This window comes from Rhineura floridana, chromosome 1 (assembly GCF_030035675.1).
Source record: "Rhineura floridana isolate rRhiFlo1 chromosome 1, rRhiFlo1.hap2, whole genome shotgun sequence".
Taxonomy (NCBI): domain Eukaryota; kingdom Metazoa; phylum Chordata; class Lepidosauria; order Squamata; family Rhineuridae; genus Rhineura; species Rhineura floridana.
Genome location: NC_084480.1, coordinates 237,937,442 through 237,957,293, shown reverse-complemented (window position 1 = coordinate 237,957,293; position 19,852 = coordinate 237,937,442). Strand labels below are relative to the sequence as shown.

General features: G+C 38.9%; 1 protein-coding gene across 6 annotated transcripts in view; it reads right to left on the bottom strand.

Annotated features, from left to right (window-relative positions):
• The window catches only part of PIEZO2 (piezo type mechanosensitive ion channel component 2), a 417,861-nt gene that overhangs the window by 123,136 nt on the left and 274,873 nt on the right, over positions 1–19,852 (bottom strand). For 5 of the 6 annotated variants that reach the window (XM_061595221.1, XM_061595247.1, XM_061595237.1 and 2 more), the window contains 7 exons: positions 18,724–18,855; positions 18,044–18,082; positions 15,657–15,795; positions 11,852–12,000; positions 4,797–5,030; positions 1,838–1,961; positions 774–1,027 (listed from right to left, as the gene is read on the bottom strand). In XM_061595221.1, coding sequence (XP_061451205.1) covers positions 774–1,027; positions 1,838–1,961; positions 4,797–5,030; positions 11,852–12,000; positions 15,657–15,795; positions 18,044–18,082; positions 18,724–18,855 — 1,071 coding nt within the window. Of the gene's footprint in view, positions 1–773; positions 1,028–1,837; positions 1,962–4,796; positions 5,031–11,851; positions 12,001–15,656; positions 15,796–17,280; positions 17,380–18,043; positions 18,083–18,723; positions 18,856–19,852 lie in introns of those variants that run through there. The other variant, XM_061595256.1, reaches the window with a different exon arrangement.

Below are 19,852 nucleotides of genomic sequence, written 5' to 3'. Positions count from 1 at the left end.
TTTAAAAAAATCCTAATTACTGCATGGGTAAGTAGGCACGGAAGAGTATATCGAGGGCCTGGAAGACACAGTCCATAAAAGAGGAAGTGAAACTAAGTATTGCTAATAGGGGAGATCTTGCTTAAAATGCTGTCTGAGACCTAAACAGACTTTATGCAAATGACATGTTGCTGAACCTTTATGAACCCATTGATTAGGGCACATACATTGTTCTGCTAAAGTTTTGTATGATTCTGCTGATACTGCTACATAACCTCACTATTACAAGATAGCATAAGAAGTGCCTTATATGTGTATTAACTGACTATTTTTTTTATGAAAAATAGTTAATGGACAAGTAGTAGAGAGTTACCTCTGCACGGGGATAAACTACTGGAAGAAGAGTCTCCTTGTCACTGTGACCAGAAGAATGTGTAGATGCCACACTCAATAGGCAGTTTTCACCTGAGTGACGGACAAACCCAAGGGGCTTTAGTCGCACACCTGACTGGCCCTTGGTGGTTAGGAAGTGTGTGCTTGCTAAATCCACACAATTGGTCAGACACTGGCTTTTATTGTACTGTGTTGTACCCTCACTCCTGGAGTCACAAGAATGCTGAAGAAGTGGTTAAATATGGAGTAATTCACAGTATAGGACTTGTTTTATTTTTAATCCAATTCTATTCCTCACAACAAACAGCTGTTTTAAAACTATAGTAAGGATAATTAAACATATATCCTGTTTGCACAAGTTGGAAATTAACTTTACCCTCCCTAAAATTTCCCTTACGTACCTGATATAGGACTACACAGAACAAGAAGAGCATCATGTAGATGATTTTGTACATGACAATTTTTCCTTCAAAGCTGACAAAAAAGAACATTCCTCCACAGACATAAATCCAGTACTTAACGAACATAGCCATCACCAGGTTTCCCAAGACTTTCATTACATCTTCCTCTTCTTCCTCAGATTCCTCCTCTTCATCTTTTTGGGATTCCTCTTCATCTTTTTGGTATTCCTCTTCATCTTTTTGGGATTCCTCTTCTGCAAATGCAAAATGTGATTAATTTTACTTTGCTTAGCTTATATTACAAGGCCTTACACTGTTGGGGGGGAAAAAGAAGACTAGTGTATGCAGTTTAACTACACTGGGCAGGCTACGCACAGTAGTGCAGGAAAAGCTGAAGAAGGAAAGGACACAGAGAGGAAGGGATTCCTTATGTCAAGGAAAAGTAGAACTGGTTGCTAGCCCATCCATGTGAGGTGTGCCAGTGACAGCCCAGTACCCACCAGCCTCCTTGTCATTCCATGGAGATGTAAGTATACTAGTCTTCACCAACTTGATACCCATCACATTTTTGTTTTGTTTTTTAACTACAGCACCCATCAGCCATAGATAGCACGGACAATAGTCAAGAATTACAAGAGTTGTAATCCAAAAAATCTAGAGGACATCAGGCTGGGGAAATCTGTGTCACCTACCCAAGGGCCTGTGGACTCCACCTATAGGACTCCACCCACTTATCAGAATTTTTATATCAAGAATCTTGTTCCTCGCTTAGTAGGTTTCACCTCATTACTTTGGACTGTGCCTTTTCCTTGTCTGCCCTCGTTCTCTTTCCCTAATCTGAACTTTTTGCTAAGCTCCCTTCAACACTACAGACACAACTGCCTTACTTCTACCCAGAGCCATTTCCCCCCCTTTTGCATCTTCTAGCATGTAATTGCTGGACTGTATTGCTTAGCTTTCTTTGCCACATTTTCTCACTTGTGTCTCTGTTTTGGGCTCATAGATTGTGAAGTATAATCTGTTTTAAGGCATTGAGATGCCTTTTAAGTGAAATATGTGTTTACCTTTTTCTTCACTCTCTTCCTCTCCAACTTTAACCTCTGATAAAACAGCTTCTTTGAATTGCAAAGCTTTCCGCTCAGTGAGATGTTGCCTGAGCAGTAGCCAAAAAGTAATTGCGAAAAGAATCTGTAAAGAGAAATTGAAACACACACAGATGCAGGAGAAAAGTTAGAATACATAATATGCTATTTAATATTCATGATCACTACCTATAACATTATATTTAGTGATGGGCACACCCAGGTCCACACTGTAATTCAGGGATGGGGAAAATAGTGGTTCTACCAATGTTTTTGGATTACAACGCCCATCACCCCATCCGATGCTGCCTGAGTCTGATGCAAGTTGGAGTTTAAGAACATCTGGAAAGCCACACTTTCCCCATTCCTGCTTTAAATAATCTGTGAGACCTGGATAAGCTTACTGAGTATCTTCTACACATTTGGCAACATAATCTGGGCCCTCAAAGTCCCCAGAGCCCACTTTTTGTTAGGACTGTACATTTATTTGGGGATGAATGGGAAAATGGGGCAAATGTGCTCCTTTTGTTCCATTCCTCATCTGTCACAAACAGAAATGCACACAAATCTCCTCTCAAAACTCTCCACCCTCTTTGTGAGCAAAGAAACTGAGGCAAATGTTTCACAGATTTCTCACAGGGTTGTAGAAATTCTCCTACCATTTCATATGAGTGAGGCTCACCATTGGTAGTAGTAGCAGCACGACGTCTCTTTTTCTAAAAGTTTTGTTTTGCTGTTGCAACAACTATGTTGGCAAGCTGGCCACCATTTTGAATCCCCAAACAAAGCTCTGGACATAGACTCATTCTATTTATTTATTAGATTTATATCCTGACCTTCCTCCCAATAGCAGGCTAGAGTGACATTCTAGGACATGGTAAGAGGGGAATGGTGGCCCTTACAAAAAATGGTGGAGAATATTTAGAGAAAATTCTATAAAATCGCATTTTTCTCACAAGAAAAATCTCAGACATTTAAAAAAGAATCTTAGAAATTTCAGCTCAGCTCTAGTAACAAGGCATGTGCATAGACACAAATGACTGCCAAATGAATGAGTATGCATTCAGTGCTGTTTGTGTTTTTTTTGTTTCAATTTACCAGCAAACTGGGCACAATTAGGTCTGATGGAGGGATATATATATATATATATATTACTCTCCAGTTCTCAACTCAAGAACATCATAGCAAAATCATCTATCAATCTTTCCACACTGAAACCTCCAAACACCGGCAACTAAGGTGGATGAAGATGAAAACAAAAGAGTGTTGCAAAGTGCTCCTTGTTACACTGTTTTGCAGTTTGTTTGCTTTTTTGAAGAGGGGGGGTTGTGCTTGCTGATGGGTTCAAAACATAGTTCCTAATCTTCTTTCAATTGTATTCAGGATCTTTTATATCCTTGATGTACTGCATCTGATGATATAATCGTTATTTTCATTAATTTGCAGTTTCCATTTAGTGTTTTGAAGTACAGTTCATCCATTGTCTGCACCTTCCCCCATGTATAGTATCATCTTTTTTCTACCTGAATGAACTGATATTTAGTCTTGATTGGAGGGAGGGGGCATCCTAGGGTGTTTTAAATACTGTGTGTCCTGTCCTCTGAGAGGGGATTTGTATTTCACTTAGTCTCTCTCAGCCCCTTGGCCTGAGAGAAAATATTGCCTTCCCCAGTGGTTTTGGGCCTTACACAGTCAGTGGGAGCAACAGTGTCCTTGCCCCACTTTGCCTTTTGCATGGGTTCTCTTAATTTTTCACTGATGTCAATATAGATTATTTTTCCAAACATGCAGGATCACATACTTCTAAGCAATAATGGCAGGAATGGTAACAAAGTGCTGTGCTACCTCCTCTCCAGAGGCTTAGGTTGTGCATTCACTGATAACCAATATGTGAAAAATATTGTCCTTTCTCAAAGAGAGAGATAACCACATTTATGCTATGACTGATGGTTTCATCTCTCATTTTCATTCCCTTTTCTCTTTTATATATTCTAATGCCTATACAGAATATATACTATAATTCTATTTTCAAAATCCCTGGATGGCAGTCTCTTCTACAAAGCAACTCATTTTCTATTTAAGTCAGCACACACTTTAAAAAACAAAGCAGAGAGAATTATGGCCAATTAATCTGCTTTTTTTCTATTGAAGGCAAACTTAAATGTATTTAAATACACAGAGTGTCTCTTAAATAGTCTAATATATATAGGGCATGTCCATCACTTACTATGGAGCAGTATATTATTTTCCTGATACCACTGGTTTTAGATAAAGACATTTTACAAAGCAGCCAATCAAAGTTTATGGCAAAGTTGCTGGCAATATATAAAAGCAGTTAAATCTCTTGAGAGAAATTTATAGCATCAATGTGAGAAAGTGTACAACTTATCTAACAGAACCTTTGGACCATTTAATCTGTTTTAAGAGCGCTAATGCTACCTTTGAGAGAAGATAATATAGTGTTTGCTCGTTTTCACATTCATTATAAATTAAGGAGTAGTCAGTAGGGAATATGTAGTACAGAATTCACTTTGAGAGAGAATCTAGTGCATCATAATGAAGGTGCTTAGGCTAGTGAAACAAAGGAATAAGAAAATGCAATCCATATTTCTTTGATGGGATCCATAGAACATTTTGTACCTACTCTCCCTTCAGAAAAAGGTGTACAAAATGAAATTAATAAGTTAATATAAAAATTGTGTCTGCCAAAACTGCTCTGGTCATGTGTACTGACATCCAGTGCAATGCAAGGGGCTCCAGTCATAAGTGAAAATTATCAAAGTGCCAGGTACACCCATGCCCTCATAGTTTGCACACTGTTATTTTTTCAAAAATTCCCCTCTCACTAAAGGTCAGCTACTAATGTAAAATCCTGTAGGAACCTGCTTGAATGGAAGATCGCATTGGCTGAGTATTACTTCATTTTAAAAACATTATTTACCTTTGATGCTAATTCTGTGGGAGCTTTCCGTTCTAGAAATCCTGAAACCTCAGGAAGTTCATCTTTCAGATCAATACTCCATATATATTGTAATGTTAACAACAAGTTTCCATAAACCACCATAAAAGGTGAACTGATCATAGCATATTTCCTTCGGTTGCGTAGCATCCAAAGTATGCAGGACCATATCAGCATCACAAATGTTAACCAGCTATGGTAAGTAATACTCCAGGCCTTGGAAAAAAGAAAAAGAAAGAGAAGTAATGTCTCCATTAAAATAAAAAAACATGAAATCATATGATTTCCTACTCCCATTACAGTTAATGACAAATGGGAAATTACTAATTATAATAGTGACATCATAAACTTATTGAAAAGCTTTTCTAGGGGATTACAGTTAACGCTGGGGCCCTTTTCTCATTTATATTATGTTTTTATATCTCAACAGAAGAAATATTACTTCAGTTATTGGAAAATTCAGCAATGATTAGTAAAGTACATTAGTGTTCATATCAGTGTAGACTAAGATCTAAATAGCTAATAACAAATTTTTAACCCATTTTAAACACTGAATTGTCAAACACAGTTTCTTTCTACTTGAGAATTTTGAGAAGTAATGACCATGAGTCACCCATGCCTATTGAACTCCATGTTACATCCTATCTGGACCTAAGACAAGTCTGATGAAATGATCCACAGATAAACGTCAAGAAAAGCGAGATCATAAACAGGCCTTGCCAATGAATAAGTGGGATCTGTAAACTGAGTAGAACTGAAGAGTAATAGTATCACTTATGCAATATATGTTTTAAAAAAGAGAACACCATTTGAAAAGGGTTATTTTGGTATATAAAATTATGCATCAGCTAAATTTGTTGTTGTTAACATTACTGATTAGCTGCCCTTCATGCTAGGGATGGAAACATCTATCAGTTTCTCATTTTTCCAATCTTAAATTCAGTTCTCCACATTTTACTGCTTAAAAAAATCCTTATGAAAACTATCCAGCATTTTACTGTGAATTTCTCCTAATAAACACATTTTTGTAGGCTGTTTTGATGAATGTACACATTTTTCAATTGATTTCTTGTCATATAATACATTTTTGTATGTTATTTTCACTTCTTGTTGTTATATGCCTTCAAGTGGATTATGGCTTATGGCGACCCTATGAATCAGTGACCTCCAAGAGCATCTGTCATGAACCACCCTGTTCAGATCTTGTAAGTTTAGGGTGTGGCTTCCTTTATGGAATCAATCCATCTATTATTTGCCTTCCTCTTTTTCTACTCCCTTCTGTTTTTCCCAGCATTATGGTCTTTTCTAGTGAATCATGTCTTCTCATTATGTGTCCAAAGTATGATAACCTCAGTTTCATCATTTTAGCTTCTAGCGATTTAATTTTTTCTAACACCCAATTATTTGTCTTTTTCGCAGTCCATGGTATGTGCAAAGCTCTCCTCCAATAACACATTTCAAATGAGTTCATTTTTCTCTTATCTGCTTTTTTCACTGTCCAACTTTCACATCCATACATAGAGATCAGGAATACCATGGTCTGAATGATTCTGACTATAGTGTTCAGTGATACATCATTGCATTTGAGGACCTTTTCTAGTTCTCTCATATCTGCCCTTCCCAGTCCTGGCTTTATTCTGATTTCTTGACTATTGTCTCCATTTTGGTTATGTCTGTGCCGAGGTATTGATAATCCTTGACAAGTTCAATATCCTCATTGTCGACTTTAAAGTTACATAAATCTTCTGTGGTCATTACTTTACTCTTTTTGACGTTCAGCTGTAGTCCTGCTTTTGTGCTTTTCTCTTTAACTTTTATCAGTATCTGTTTGAAATCATTACTGGTTTCTGCTAAGAGTATGGTATCGTCTGCATATCTTAAATTATTGATATTTCCCCCTCCAATTTTCACACCTCCTTCATCTTGGCCAAACCCCTTTCTGTATGATATGTTCTGCATATAGATTAAACAAATAGGGTGATAAAATACACCCCTGTCTCACACCCTTTCCGAAGGGGAACCAATCGGTTTCTCTATATTCTGTCCTTACAGTAGCCTCTTGTCCAGAGTATAGGTTGCACATCAGGAAAATCAGATGCTGTGGCACCTCCATTTCTTTTAGAGCATTCAATAGTTTTTCATGATCTACACAGTCAAAGGCTTTGCTGTAATCTAAAAAGCACAGGGTGATTTCCTTCTGAAATTCCTTGGTCCGTTCCATTATTATCCAACATATGCTTGGGATATGATCTCTGGTGCCTCTTCCCTTTCTAAATCCAGCTTGGACATCTGGCATTTCTTGCTCCATATATAGTAAGAGCCTTTGTTGTAGAATCTTGAGCATTACTTTACTTGCATGGGATATTAAGGTGATAGTTTGATAATTACTGCATTCCTGGGATCCACTTTATTTGGAATTGGGATGTATATTGAACACTTCCAGTCTGTGGGCCATTGTTTAGTTTTCCATATTTCTTGATAAACTTTTGTCAAAATTTGGACCGATGCAGTCTCAATAGCTTGTAGCTACTCTATTGGTATGCCATCTGTTCCGGGTGATTTGTTTCTTCCAAGTATTTTAAGAGCAGCTTTCACCTCACATTCTAAAATTTCTGGTTCTTCATCATACGGTTCCTCCATGAATAAATCTATCATCCTGCCATCTCATTTACAGAGTTCTTTAGTGTACTGCTTCCATCTTCCTTTTATTTCGTCTCAGTCTGTCAGTGTGTTCCCCTGTTGGTTATTCAACATCCCTACTCTTGGTTTAAATTTCTCTTTCATTTCTCTAATCTTTTGGAACAGGGCTCTTGTTCTTCCCTTTTTGTTGTCCTCTTCTATTTCTATACAATAACTATTGTAATAGTTCTCTTTGTCCCTACGTACTAGTCTCTGTATTGTTGCATTTAGGGTTCTAACCATGTTTCTGTCTCCTTTTGCTTTTGCTTTCCTTCTCTCTTTAACCATTTTAAGAGTTTCTTCAGTCATCCATTGGGGTTTCTCTGTTTTTAACTAGAAGGATTGTCTTTTTGCATTCTTCCCTGATAATGTCTCTAACTTCACTCCATAGTTCTTTTGGTTCTCTGTCAACTAAGGGTGCTTTCACACTGCACTTTATTCCATTATTCTGATTATTTATTTCCTGTTAATTTGCTCATAAAATTTGAGCTTTCACATGACATAAGGGTTAGCTCCGGAATTCTGGTGGAATGTAGTGGAAATTTAGCGCTAATTTCCGCAATAAATGATACCAGAAAAATTCCGATAGCAGGCTGGGAACCCGGAAGATTGCAGGAGTTTTGTGCTAGCTGCCGCTGCTCACATAACAGCCATCCCAGCATGCAGTGAGTTCCCGCCCTTACCAACAGCCCTCCTAGCATGCAGCCTTCGCACGCTGCTGCGCTGCCACCACCGCACCTCCCAGGCGATCCCAGCTGCTCCTGAGAGAGCAGCCCGTGCTGCTGCTGCTTGTGCTCAACCAGAGTCTCTGCTACTGTGCTGCCGCACCTCTCAGCTGATCGCGATCGCGCCTCTTTCAACCCCTCCACGCACCGAAAGAACAAGCCTCAAACCAAAGGTAGGTGAAGACCTGCTCATCCGGTGTCGCGTGAGGCCAAATGGAGGGGGGGGAGAAAAAAACTCTGCTCTGTGCTCTGTGTGTGAAAGACTGTTGCGCAAAATGCCGATATAACAGGTACTGCAGTGTGAAAGGGATTTTTGAAATCCGGAACGAAGCGCTACCTTTTTAATCTGTTAAACTAGCGCTATTAGCCCCATGTGTGAAAGCAGCCTAAGTTTAAAGCTTCAAAACTGTTCCTTATTTGATCTTTATATTCTTCTGGGATGTTATTTAAATTGTATTTTGGCATTATGATTGCTTTGTTGTTCTTTAGCTTTACTCTGATTTTCAATATCATCAGTTCATGATCTGTACCGCAGTCTGCAGTCCTGTTTTTGTGGAAAGTATGGAACTTCTCCATCTTCTGCTACCAAATATATAATCAATTTGATTCCTATATTGACCATTTGGTGATGTCCACATGTACAGTCATCTTTTTGGTTGTTCAAAAAATGTATTTGCAAGAAACAAATTATTGGCTTCACAGAATTCAGTAAGTCTTTCTCCTGCTTCATTTCTATCTCCTAAGCCCCCTTTCCCCACAATTCCTAGTTCTTCTCTGTTCCCTACTCTTGCATTCCAGTCCTCCATGATTATCAGCACATCTTGTTTTGGTGTGTGATCAATTCTTCCCGTACGTCTGTGTAAAATCTCTCCAATTCCTCTTCTGCATTTGCCGTTGGAGCATAGACTTGGATGATGGTTATGTTAATAGGTTTCCTGTTTAATCTCATTGATATCACTCGCTCAGACCTTGCGTTATAGCTCCTAATTGCTATTGCTACCTCACCATTAAAGCAACCCCATTTCTTCTTAATTTCTCATTTCCTGCATAAAATATTTTGTAGTTGCATGACTGAAAATGTCCCATTCCCATCCATTTTCATTCACTCATGCCAAGTATTGTAATGTTGATACGTTCCATTTCTTGCTTGACAATTTCTAACTTTCCCTGGTTCATGCTTCTCACATTCCATGTTCCTATTGTGTGTGTTGTACAACTCCAGACTCTCCTTCCGCATCTGTGCACATCAGCCTCTGGGCTTCCCTTCGGCTTTGACCCAGCTGCGTCATTAGTCACAGCGCTACTTGTACTTGTTGTTTGTTCTTCCCCAGTAGCTCGTTGAGTGCCATCCAACCTGGGGGTCTCATCTTCCAGCACTATCTTGTGTTGCATTTTGAATACTCTGTTCATAGGGTTTTCATGGTAAGAGGTATTCAGAGGTGGTTTACCACTGCCTTCCTCTGAGTTTGGATGCATCTTAGTTTGCATTTGGATGCATTTTCACTCATATATTCATTTAAAAACACTAAAAACAGTTTGAATTTCAACTGCAATCATGTTGTAATATGACATCCTGAGGTTATATTAAAACATAGACACAGATCTAAATACATTAAAAGGAAATTACAAAAACACCAGAGACCTTTGGCAATGTCATGGGCTGCCCCATTATAATTCATGGTATTATCCCCATGAGCTCTCATAGGTAAGGATCAATACTATTATGCATTATGTAGCAATGTAGCAATACTATTATGAATAACATATTCATTAGAACATTTGGGCTTTTCTCCTCCCTCAGTTCCTCAGCCTAAGAGTCAAGTTCTGGGCAGTCTGCCAGCTTGCCCTCTTTTAGGTAAACAAAGCGAGATAAGACTCAGGACTGTCTGGGAGCTGCGCCAGGAGGAACTGCCTTATATGGAGGCTAAGGAAGTGGAGTCTTTCACAGCTGCATAGCTAAACTAGTTAGTTAGGGCTAGTTCTCCTTGCTGTCTCACACAGATGCTGTCTCCCCAAGAAGATAGTTGGGCAGATGACCCTGATAAGCAAGATAATAAAACCTATAAAAGGAGAGCAGTTTTCACAGCAAGCTACCAGTGCTCATTAATCTGGCTGAAGATGCTGCAGCTGCTGCTGAGGTTTGACTCCCACTTTGGTGAGATGAATCGTCATTTAATATCGGGCTAAGAAATGGAAAATAGCCTTAAGATATACTGCAATGTAACTTGTTTGATTCTGACTCATTGGCTAAGGCCAACTATATACATTCATGTAAAACTTAAGTGTTAAGATGTTTAAGATGTATTAAGCTGTTTAAGAAATAAATGCAATAAAGATACTCTGCTGCTGAACTCCCATTTATTTCCCTGACATCTCCCAAGCCTCAACAATTCTTGGATGGGATCTCCAACCATTAGCCTGCTTATTCAGACAACTGCTGTTGGTAAATCTGCACTCTTCGGTGAGCACAAAGTCTGACATATAAGGAATCTGAATAGCCTACGGACAAATGGGAGAATGTAAGAGCCCTTAATCCTGTACATTCACAAGAAAGAGACTATCTTACTGGTTAAAAAAAATGTTTCGGTAAAAAGTTAGATATGACTATTTTTTAAGAAGTGCAAAAATGGGCAGAAAATAATATTGCCTATCTTTCCTATGCATTAAAAAAGGTGTTCAAACATATAGGCCTATGTTCAAGCCTAATACTAAACCAAGGTGGGGAACCTTTAGCCCTCCAGATATTGTTGGACTTCAGTTCCTATCAGCCTCAGTCAGCATGACCAATGGTTAGGGATGATGGGAGTGATAGCCCAGCAAAATCTGGAGGGGTACAGGTGCTCCAGCCATGAACTTAACTGTGATTTAGTGCGACATGTTCAAGTAGTAAGGAGTTCAAGAAAAGCCTCAGGCTCATGAGCTCCCCGCTCTCCTTCTATCACATGGTAAGGAGGATTTCTGCATATTTTTTTATAATAAAAGCCCTGCTGAATCAGACCAAAGGCCTATCCAGCATGCAACATAATCACATTTTGTTGTGTCATACAAACTAGAGATCATGGTTTAACACAAACTCAGGTCAGTTTCAAAATAAGCCAACTTCAAACCATGAGTTATAAAGCAGGCTTTTTAAATTAATCAAAGTTTGCTTTAAATCATGTTCCTTGGTTAGTACACACACAGTTTAGCATGAAGTCAAACTGAATTGTTAAACATTTCTTTGGATTTTTAGAACTACTATTTAAGTTTTAACAAAAACTTTACTATTTAACAAAAATTAAACCCCTGCTCTTTACTACCTCAGGACCAAACAGAAGCTGTAATAATAATAATATTTCCACATTACAGCAGATAATGATATGGTATATTTTCTAAATATTGGACATGAGATTTAGACAATATAGCATATCTTTATTTTTGCTACAAAGATTCCAAGGGACAGTACACAAATGGATGAGGAATCAGAGCATAACGTGAGGTAAATATATCATGCTTATTTGTGATGCCAAGTCAGAAATTACAAATTTCAAAGACACATTATAATGAAACTGTTTGACAACAATATTACCAAAATGGACATTAGTAAACAGACTATTTGTTATATAACCAAAGCTATAACATTATACAACTTACCATCATGGCAATCAAAGCACAAACATAACTTTGCTTCATGATAAAATGGAAAACTGTGACCATTGCATGAACTTTGGAATTTACTTCTTCCTCAATATTTTCTTCTTCTTCCTCCTCCTCCTCCTCCTCCTCCTCCTCCTCTTTCCTTTCTAAGATGACAAAAAGAATTGTATAAGTTTCAAAATCCTATACAAATGGAGTTGGATCCAAAGGTTCCCTTACGTGAATGGTCTCATCCTGTTCATGAAAGATTTCTATTCATGTTGTACTTCTGTGAACTGAAGCTTCTCGTGTTCATTGAAGAAAACATTTGGATCCAATGAATAATATAACCATGAGGCTCCAAATCCTTTTTTCATAATAGTAGAAGTGGATACTATAGTATATACCATTCAGATGCTTCTCTGGGTAGCTAAATTACATACATTTATGTACTATTTTTTTTTCCAGATCTATATTAACATTTGTGGTATAATGTATTTGCATCTCACTTCACCTTATGCTACTGTGGCTATCTATTGGATAAAAAACAGATATAACTTCTTCAGTCTACACAGGTACAAATGATGACCTGAGCTGCTGGGGAGTAGACATATCACTACCCTGCGTACTGCAGTATATATATGCATTTTAATCATATGGTGAGTTCAACGGACTACAAATGGGCAATAACTGCAAAATTTGAAAGAATTACTAATGAAAATGCTGTTAGTAAATGACTGCTATGACAACATACAGCTATGCTGGCTTTGGTAGGGCAGTAATGCAAATGTGTCCATGACTTGCTATTCTTTGGTTGAACAGAGTTCAAATTTACTATGAGGTCACTGTGTGTCCTGCCCAGAGTGCGAGTCATGAGACGGAGACGAGGATGAAATTAATTCTTATTTTATTAGAGTAATTGAGACATCAAAGGCAGCGCACTTCATAGACCTTGCTAAGCTAACTCACTACTATTCCTAACTAAGCTACCAAAGCATACTCTGCAGCATGTGAAGAAAGTTGACTCAGCACCCAGAACAGGGGGGAGATGCCTTAAGTAAGAAAGGTCTTCGGCCGTAATCTCTGGCTCCTTCGAAGACTCTCCCTCTGGCTGAGGCGCTTCTCGCGATGTCTTGCACTGGGCGAAAGGGGGCGCATCTCCGCCAGCTCATCTGACAATACAGGCTTGATAGGTGCCAGCTCGGCTTCAGGAGGCGGGGACACGTTTGAAGTTTCAAGAGGGGAGCTCAGGGGGATTGAAGTTGGCGCATGTGCCAGGACATCCTCCAACAGCTCTGTTGAGGCGTCTGGAGGTGGCGCGAAGTCTTCCTCAGTGGGAGAACTGGCCGTGGGAACTGGCAGAGTCGACCATACCCCCTCCCCCACAGTCCTTGAAAGTGTCTACTCCCCAATTCTTCTCCTTGCTCTAGCTGAGGGATTTGCATCTCATTCAGCCCCCCTCCTTGATTCCTCTGAGGGAGCTGGGGCTCGACACTGTGGCCCAGATGTCAAACATTTGCAGTTTCTGATAAAAGCTTTCAAACTTTCACAACAAACTTTCTGAAGCAAAGAAGCATCAGAAGAGAACACAAAAGGTCAGTAGGCTAAGCCCTGCTTAAGATCCTCTCAATGAGGTAAGTTAGAATATTTATTTATTATTTGATTTATATCCTGCCCTTCCTCCCAGCAGGAGCCCAGAATAGCCTAGCTACGTAGAATAGCTATGGTAAGGAGCAGACATGTACAGATTTAGTTGCAAAGCTATGAAGCAAGCTGCCAGGGGACATACTTTATTGGACCTCATTGTCTGAATGGAGAAAAAGATGTAAACTTTATCTGCTTTGGCAGGCATCTGGTTGTTAGGCATCTGGGCATTAGTTTTACATTCCATTTTTAAATGAGTTGGGGCTGACTTTAGTGTTTTTTTGGTTGGCTTTATGAAGTTTGACCTGAAGATGTGCATATATATTTGTATTAAGTTAACAAAGAAGCTGCTCCAGAATTTTAGAAAGATAGGACAATGGATGGATGGATGGATGGATGGTATTACCAGTTCTTCTAGGGTGCCACTTTTGCATTTCTTACATATGTTTGCTTCTCAGAAAACACAGCAAGGGCACTTTAATTAAGGATGAGAATCTTTGAGACATTTGGGATATTTGAGATTATTGTGTGCACATAGACAGAACTATATTGGCACTTATACCTTTTGGTTCATTTGGGAAATTTATCACAGACTGATTTTGCTGTGCATGCTACGTAGAGCCAGCAATAACCACACTGTTGCCGCAATTGTAATATTTATTTGTAAATGAATAAAGGTTTAAAAGTGGTAACGTGCCAATACAAATAGATTCAGAATCAACAAAGGGAGCTTTGCGGCTTGAAAATGCCACTACAGTGACATACAGAAAAGAACATACCCAGGAAAGACACACATACACAAGAAAGACCACCTACACGTTGCCTGGATCATATACTTTATTACAGTTGCCGAGAAAGAGAAGGCTAATAAGGAATTATGAGTGAAAGTTGTAACAACCTGGCTTTGCTGAAGAAAGAAAGAAAGCACCAAGAAGGGAGAAATGCTACATGTAAAGAAGTAGCTACCCTGTTTTGTGAGAGACAGATTAGCGCAAGGTAAGGAAAATACAGGAGATAGAGAAAAAAGGGAAATTGAGATGTAGTACCTGCACCAGTGAAGAAATAATAGCATGGTAATACTAACTGGAGTTTCCAGAGTCCTTGCTGTGCCAGGTGGGAACTCTGTGAGGAAAGGGCAAAGGGAATCCCTCTCCCTGATATGACTGAGGCAGTTGGCCCTTGAGCCAAAGTCCCATCCCCTCTTGGGTTCTCTGAACGCTATTAAGTTGGTTCAAAAACAGAAAAATCTTTTCCTTTATAAAGTTACTAGTTGGGGTCTCTTTGCAGAGGGTTCCTGACTAGTCCCATAACAAAACAACAAACATGGAGCCAAGAAACACTGGGAGGATAGAGGGGTGAAGAGAAGCCTTAACAGAGGAAAGAAAGAATCCCTCTCCCGATGGGGGTGGCATGTCATGAAAAAGAGTGTTGTGTATCAACTACTTGGAAATGTCCCAGAAAGTTGAACTTGTAGAGCAGGCTCCTATGCAGAAGGCTGAACTGCAGAGAATAATGAAACAGTCTGGTTGGGAAAGACTGAACTGGAATAGCATGGAACATCCTCCTTTACAGAGGGTTGAAGAAAGTGGGGATGCCTGATGCTCCCATTATATAAGAAAAACTTTTTATAGGAAAAACTTGTCTTACTGCCTCACCCTTAATGTGAAAAGGGCTTTGTCACAAAGTGTCTGGGCTTTTACGTGAGCAATGATTCATAGCCAAAGACACAGGTGGAGAGTTCTTGGGACATCCTGAGTTTAGTTAATTAACCATCATGCCACAGGGAGAAAGTCCAGCCATTGGGGTGTTTCTGTCCTGTTTGCAAAGCATTCTTGCCTTTGTTAAAAGGAGTGAGCTCGGCAGTTTTCAGGAAATGAAAAAAAAAAGAATATTCTTGACCCAATTAACATAATTGATTAGCATTGTGTTCTCATCCTGAAAATGAGATGGGGTTGGACTTCACATGAAATACAAGAGCACTTTAATTAAACTGGAATATACCTGCTGGTAGACACTCATTCCCAGTAGAGGATTAATTGCTGAATTAAGGGATTGTTTGCATTTAGATATGGCATTAGATTACGGAATTAATGCTGAGATCATCAATGAGTCATAAATCAATGGATGCACACATAAAATGTAAGGCAAGGATTTATTCCCAAGCGATTTTCACTAGTACCTAAGTCATCAGCTGATGGGTCCCATTTGTAGTGTGGTCTTGAATATAGATCTATCCTTGCAGGCCCATTTTCTATGGGACACAAAGCGTGCATGCTCTGATAATCAACAGGTGTACCATTCACTGTCACCAGGAGGACCTGTTGAATGAAGATTAGAGAAAGGGAATCCTTTTAAAACAGAAACTACGCTAGACACATTACTTTTCTTGTCAAAAATATAAATGATGCATAGTAATCTATCCACAGTTGTCATACGCATTAAACATAACCTGTTTAATTGAAAACTCCAAACAATTATCCCAAATGCATTGCATGACAAAATGTAATGTTCAAATTGGTCTAACACTACTATCCCAACCACATTTATATGGAAGAAAATTCAATTGAAACCAATGGAATCTATTTCCATGTAACTGTTTCTGAACAACAGCAAAAAAGACTTATTTGCTCAAAGTGTCAACGGCACTTTTTTCTGAGTTTCTTTCTAAATATGACCGTATGAGAATACAGGCAAAAACTAGTATTTTCTGTATGGCACACATTTCCTTTGATGTATTCCGGGGTGACAAAATTTTATGATAAAGATAAAATTGTTTTAATAGAACACAACAGGATAAATTAAGAAAGTTAATAAAGTATTTTGGGTTATGAAGAGCTATTTCTGCTTCTGAAAGGTAACAGGATAAATGCTTTTATTTGTATATTAGGATGGCCAGGTTTTATAATACAGGACTATTGTTAGTACACAGATAATATGGATGAGACTGCTGCATGTGATCCAGAATCCTGGAAGATACAAGCTCTCTTCACATGTTTGGCTTTTTCTCCATAGGTACAATAAATGTGTGGCTGACAGGGGGCATTGGTTTTCACTCCCTTGTTTTGTAATGCTGCAACATGTAACATTGTTTTGTAATGGCTGCAACATGTAACACTTACAAACATATGGATGCAGAAAGAGCTCCAAGCAGTTGTAATCTTTGGAGATCACACTGGCAGATGCAAATTTCAATGTATGGACAAGCAGGGGCAGGACATGCTGCAAACTGTACTTTAACTATATGTGTAAAGTCCAAACTATGAAGTGGGCTTATGACCTACTTCGCACATAATGCTCAGCCACATTATGGCATAGCAAGAATGAGCAGATATATGAGAACATAGAAGGAAAATTGTGGCTCCTTTGCTCCTCCACTGATCCTGCTGCTGCTAAGTCATGGTGCAGCTTGGCATTATATGAGAACCCAGGCTTGTGATTTGTATCACTCCCAACAAAACATGAGCTGTAACCAAGGCTTGTTCTTGGTTCACCACTTCTTGTTTGGGAGAGACAAACCATGAGCCTGGGTTTGCACATTATGATAAGCCAAACCATGACTTAGCTCCAGGTTGTGCAACATCCGGACCCAGGGAGGAGTGAAATGACTGCAATTTTTCTTCTGGTTACCTGTATGCTTACAGAGCCATAATCTGGCTTGGCATTATATGCAAATGAGGCCTCTGTGTTGTTAGATGACTTATTTAGAGGGCAAAATGACATCTGTAAAGAATGGAAAGAGTGGTTGTGGGCACCCTCCATTTCAAAACATCTTGAAGAGGCCTGCAAGGAAGTCCGGCACCTACTTTTGCTTCTAAGTTGTTAGATAGCTTGGAAGACTGGGATCTTCTGTTGAACCAGATGTTGTTGCTGCTGCTGTTATTATTATTAATTATGGGTCATATTCAACGCTGCAGCTCTGCTGGTGTAACAGACTCCCAGGCACACAATGGAGCTTCTTGTCCCCTCCAGCCACCCATGTGTCAGCTCTGGAGGGTTGGGGGACCTGAGATGAATGGGGGGAGGAGAGGAAATGAAAGTCCTTTTGTGCCAGTGGAAACCCATTGGCACAGCACTGGATACAACCCAGAATTTGTAGACTGCCCTTCAACAAAACATTTCTGGGTAGTGAACAATTGGCAGTAGAATACAAAATAAAACATCAGTAATAAAACCAAAAACCCAGAATATCATAGGAAAAATGAACAGCCATACAAATACATAGTCACAAAACAAACAACAGTGCAATCATCTTCTTAACCCTTATAAGCCAAATGGAACAGATATTTTTTCAGTAGATGATGAAAAGATGTCAACAGAATATTAGGGTTCTAAACTATGCAGGGGGGCTGCGAGGATAGAAAAGGCTCCCCACTTCATAACTCGTCCCTCAACACATGAGGGCTGGGAGGAGTATGATCTTAGGGTTAGAGTGAAACATGGCTTCACAGTCTCTTTGTTCATGTGTTGCCACTTTTTGCATGAAATGTGTGACAAAGACTTATCTCTCAACAATATAATCAAAATTCAGAGTGCACATTAACTGCAAAAACGAGACAGGGTACTAACATCAGATGGCTTGTGTTCATCCTGAGTCATTGACAGAAGCTGCAAAAGCAAGGCAAGAATAACGTATTAGTTGAGAAGTATAGCTGAAGCATAAAATATTCTTAAGAGTGTTTGGTTTTGGTCTCAAACTGACCATTTGATTTGAGTAACATGTTAATTACTGCATGCACACGCACACACACCCCTTATATACTACTACTGCTGTTGCTGCTGTTGCTACTTATCTATTTATTACATCTATATTCCATGCTAGAACAACATTTTCATCTGAAGGCTCTAACAAGAAGAAACACCATTATGACAGTAACTACTTTTGAGAAATTCAGGGGAGCTTCAGAAGCCTGCAATGCTGCATAGGGGATTACTGTTAAAAGAAGTCAAAATTCCCACTACACACAAGCCTACCTAAAGGAACTCCTTTATACAGCTTTTATTGCATAAAGTTTGAAAACCTAACTTGAAGAGACTAGCTATAATCGAGAAATACCTAGTGGTACATTTCTACTGGAATACTTGTGTTTATATTTTTAAAGAACTTGTAGCAACATTTGCTCTTTTGTTTTGCTTAAATTTTGTACAGCCAAACTATATTATATCATACATAGTCAGGAACATAGAACACAGTACTCCTGATCATTAGTTAGTTAATTATAATCCTACTACATTATATTTGACCTTACTTTTCTTTCATCAGTTGTGTAGCGGCTTGTATACCACAAACTGCGCCTTCTTTCAGCAGTCATTTGGGCTTGACCGCAGTCTGATTCTTCTTCCCTATTACCAGATTTATCATCATCATCATCAGGCGAATGCTAAAGAACAAACAGGGCTACGTTAACTCCAGAATAACTACAGTTATATAGCTGCTATTTTTCTCTTTAAAAATTGGAATAAAATTTTCAAGGTAAATAGGATACACAGGCCATTAACCATTAGCTTGTCTCAAAACTCTAGACAGTGTTTAGTTTATATTTATTATGCTTATTCAATTTGGTCAAGACTATAGCAACTTTTCAGACAAGTGCTAAGACTAATCAATCTCAACATTTTCTTAGCCAAGTTTAAGCAGCACTGCAAACATCAACAGGTAATGGTAACCTCATCTTGCCAGACATTATACATGGGCAACATGAGAGTTCTTCTTCCTCTCTTTGCCCTTGCAGCCCCCCCTCCCATTTACTCCAGAGGGAGGGAAAATCCGTTCTGCCAAAGGTGTCTGTTTTGCTGGTGGAGACACAGTTGGAGTTCACCCCATATCTTTAAAATGAAAGCTACATCTATTTACAAAAGTGTAATGAAGAGAAGTACATGCAATTAGCTCTGACAGGAGACCTGTGAAGCAGGCAGGAGTTTCACAGGTATACTTCCAGTCTAGATGTATGAGCACATGCACCTATCTTCAGAAGCAACTGGGACCATGTAAGTTTCTAAACTGTTAGTTTATTTTATTTAAAAGCTTAATATTTTACAAATCTCTAAGCAGTGTATGCTATGTACAATATAAAATCAATATCCATATTCACTTTTCATATTCATCCAATTCCATTCACCCAACCAAGTTATTTGAACCAATCACTGGGCCAAATCCCATAAAACATAATTCATCATTTTGTTCTCTCTTGTACATGTTGACATATATTGGAGTGTATTTGAGCAAAGAAGCAGGGTTGAATGGCCTTGATGGTCAGCATAGACATAAACATAAAATATGCCAGCAATGCCAGCTTGTATGTTCACTCACACAACTATTAAGACTATGTTTGGTTAATATGTCACCACTACACCCCCCCACACAGACATCCTGTGAAA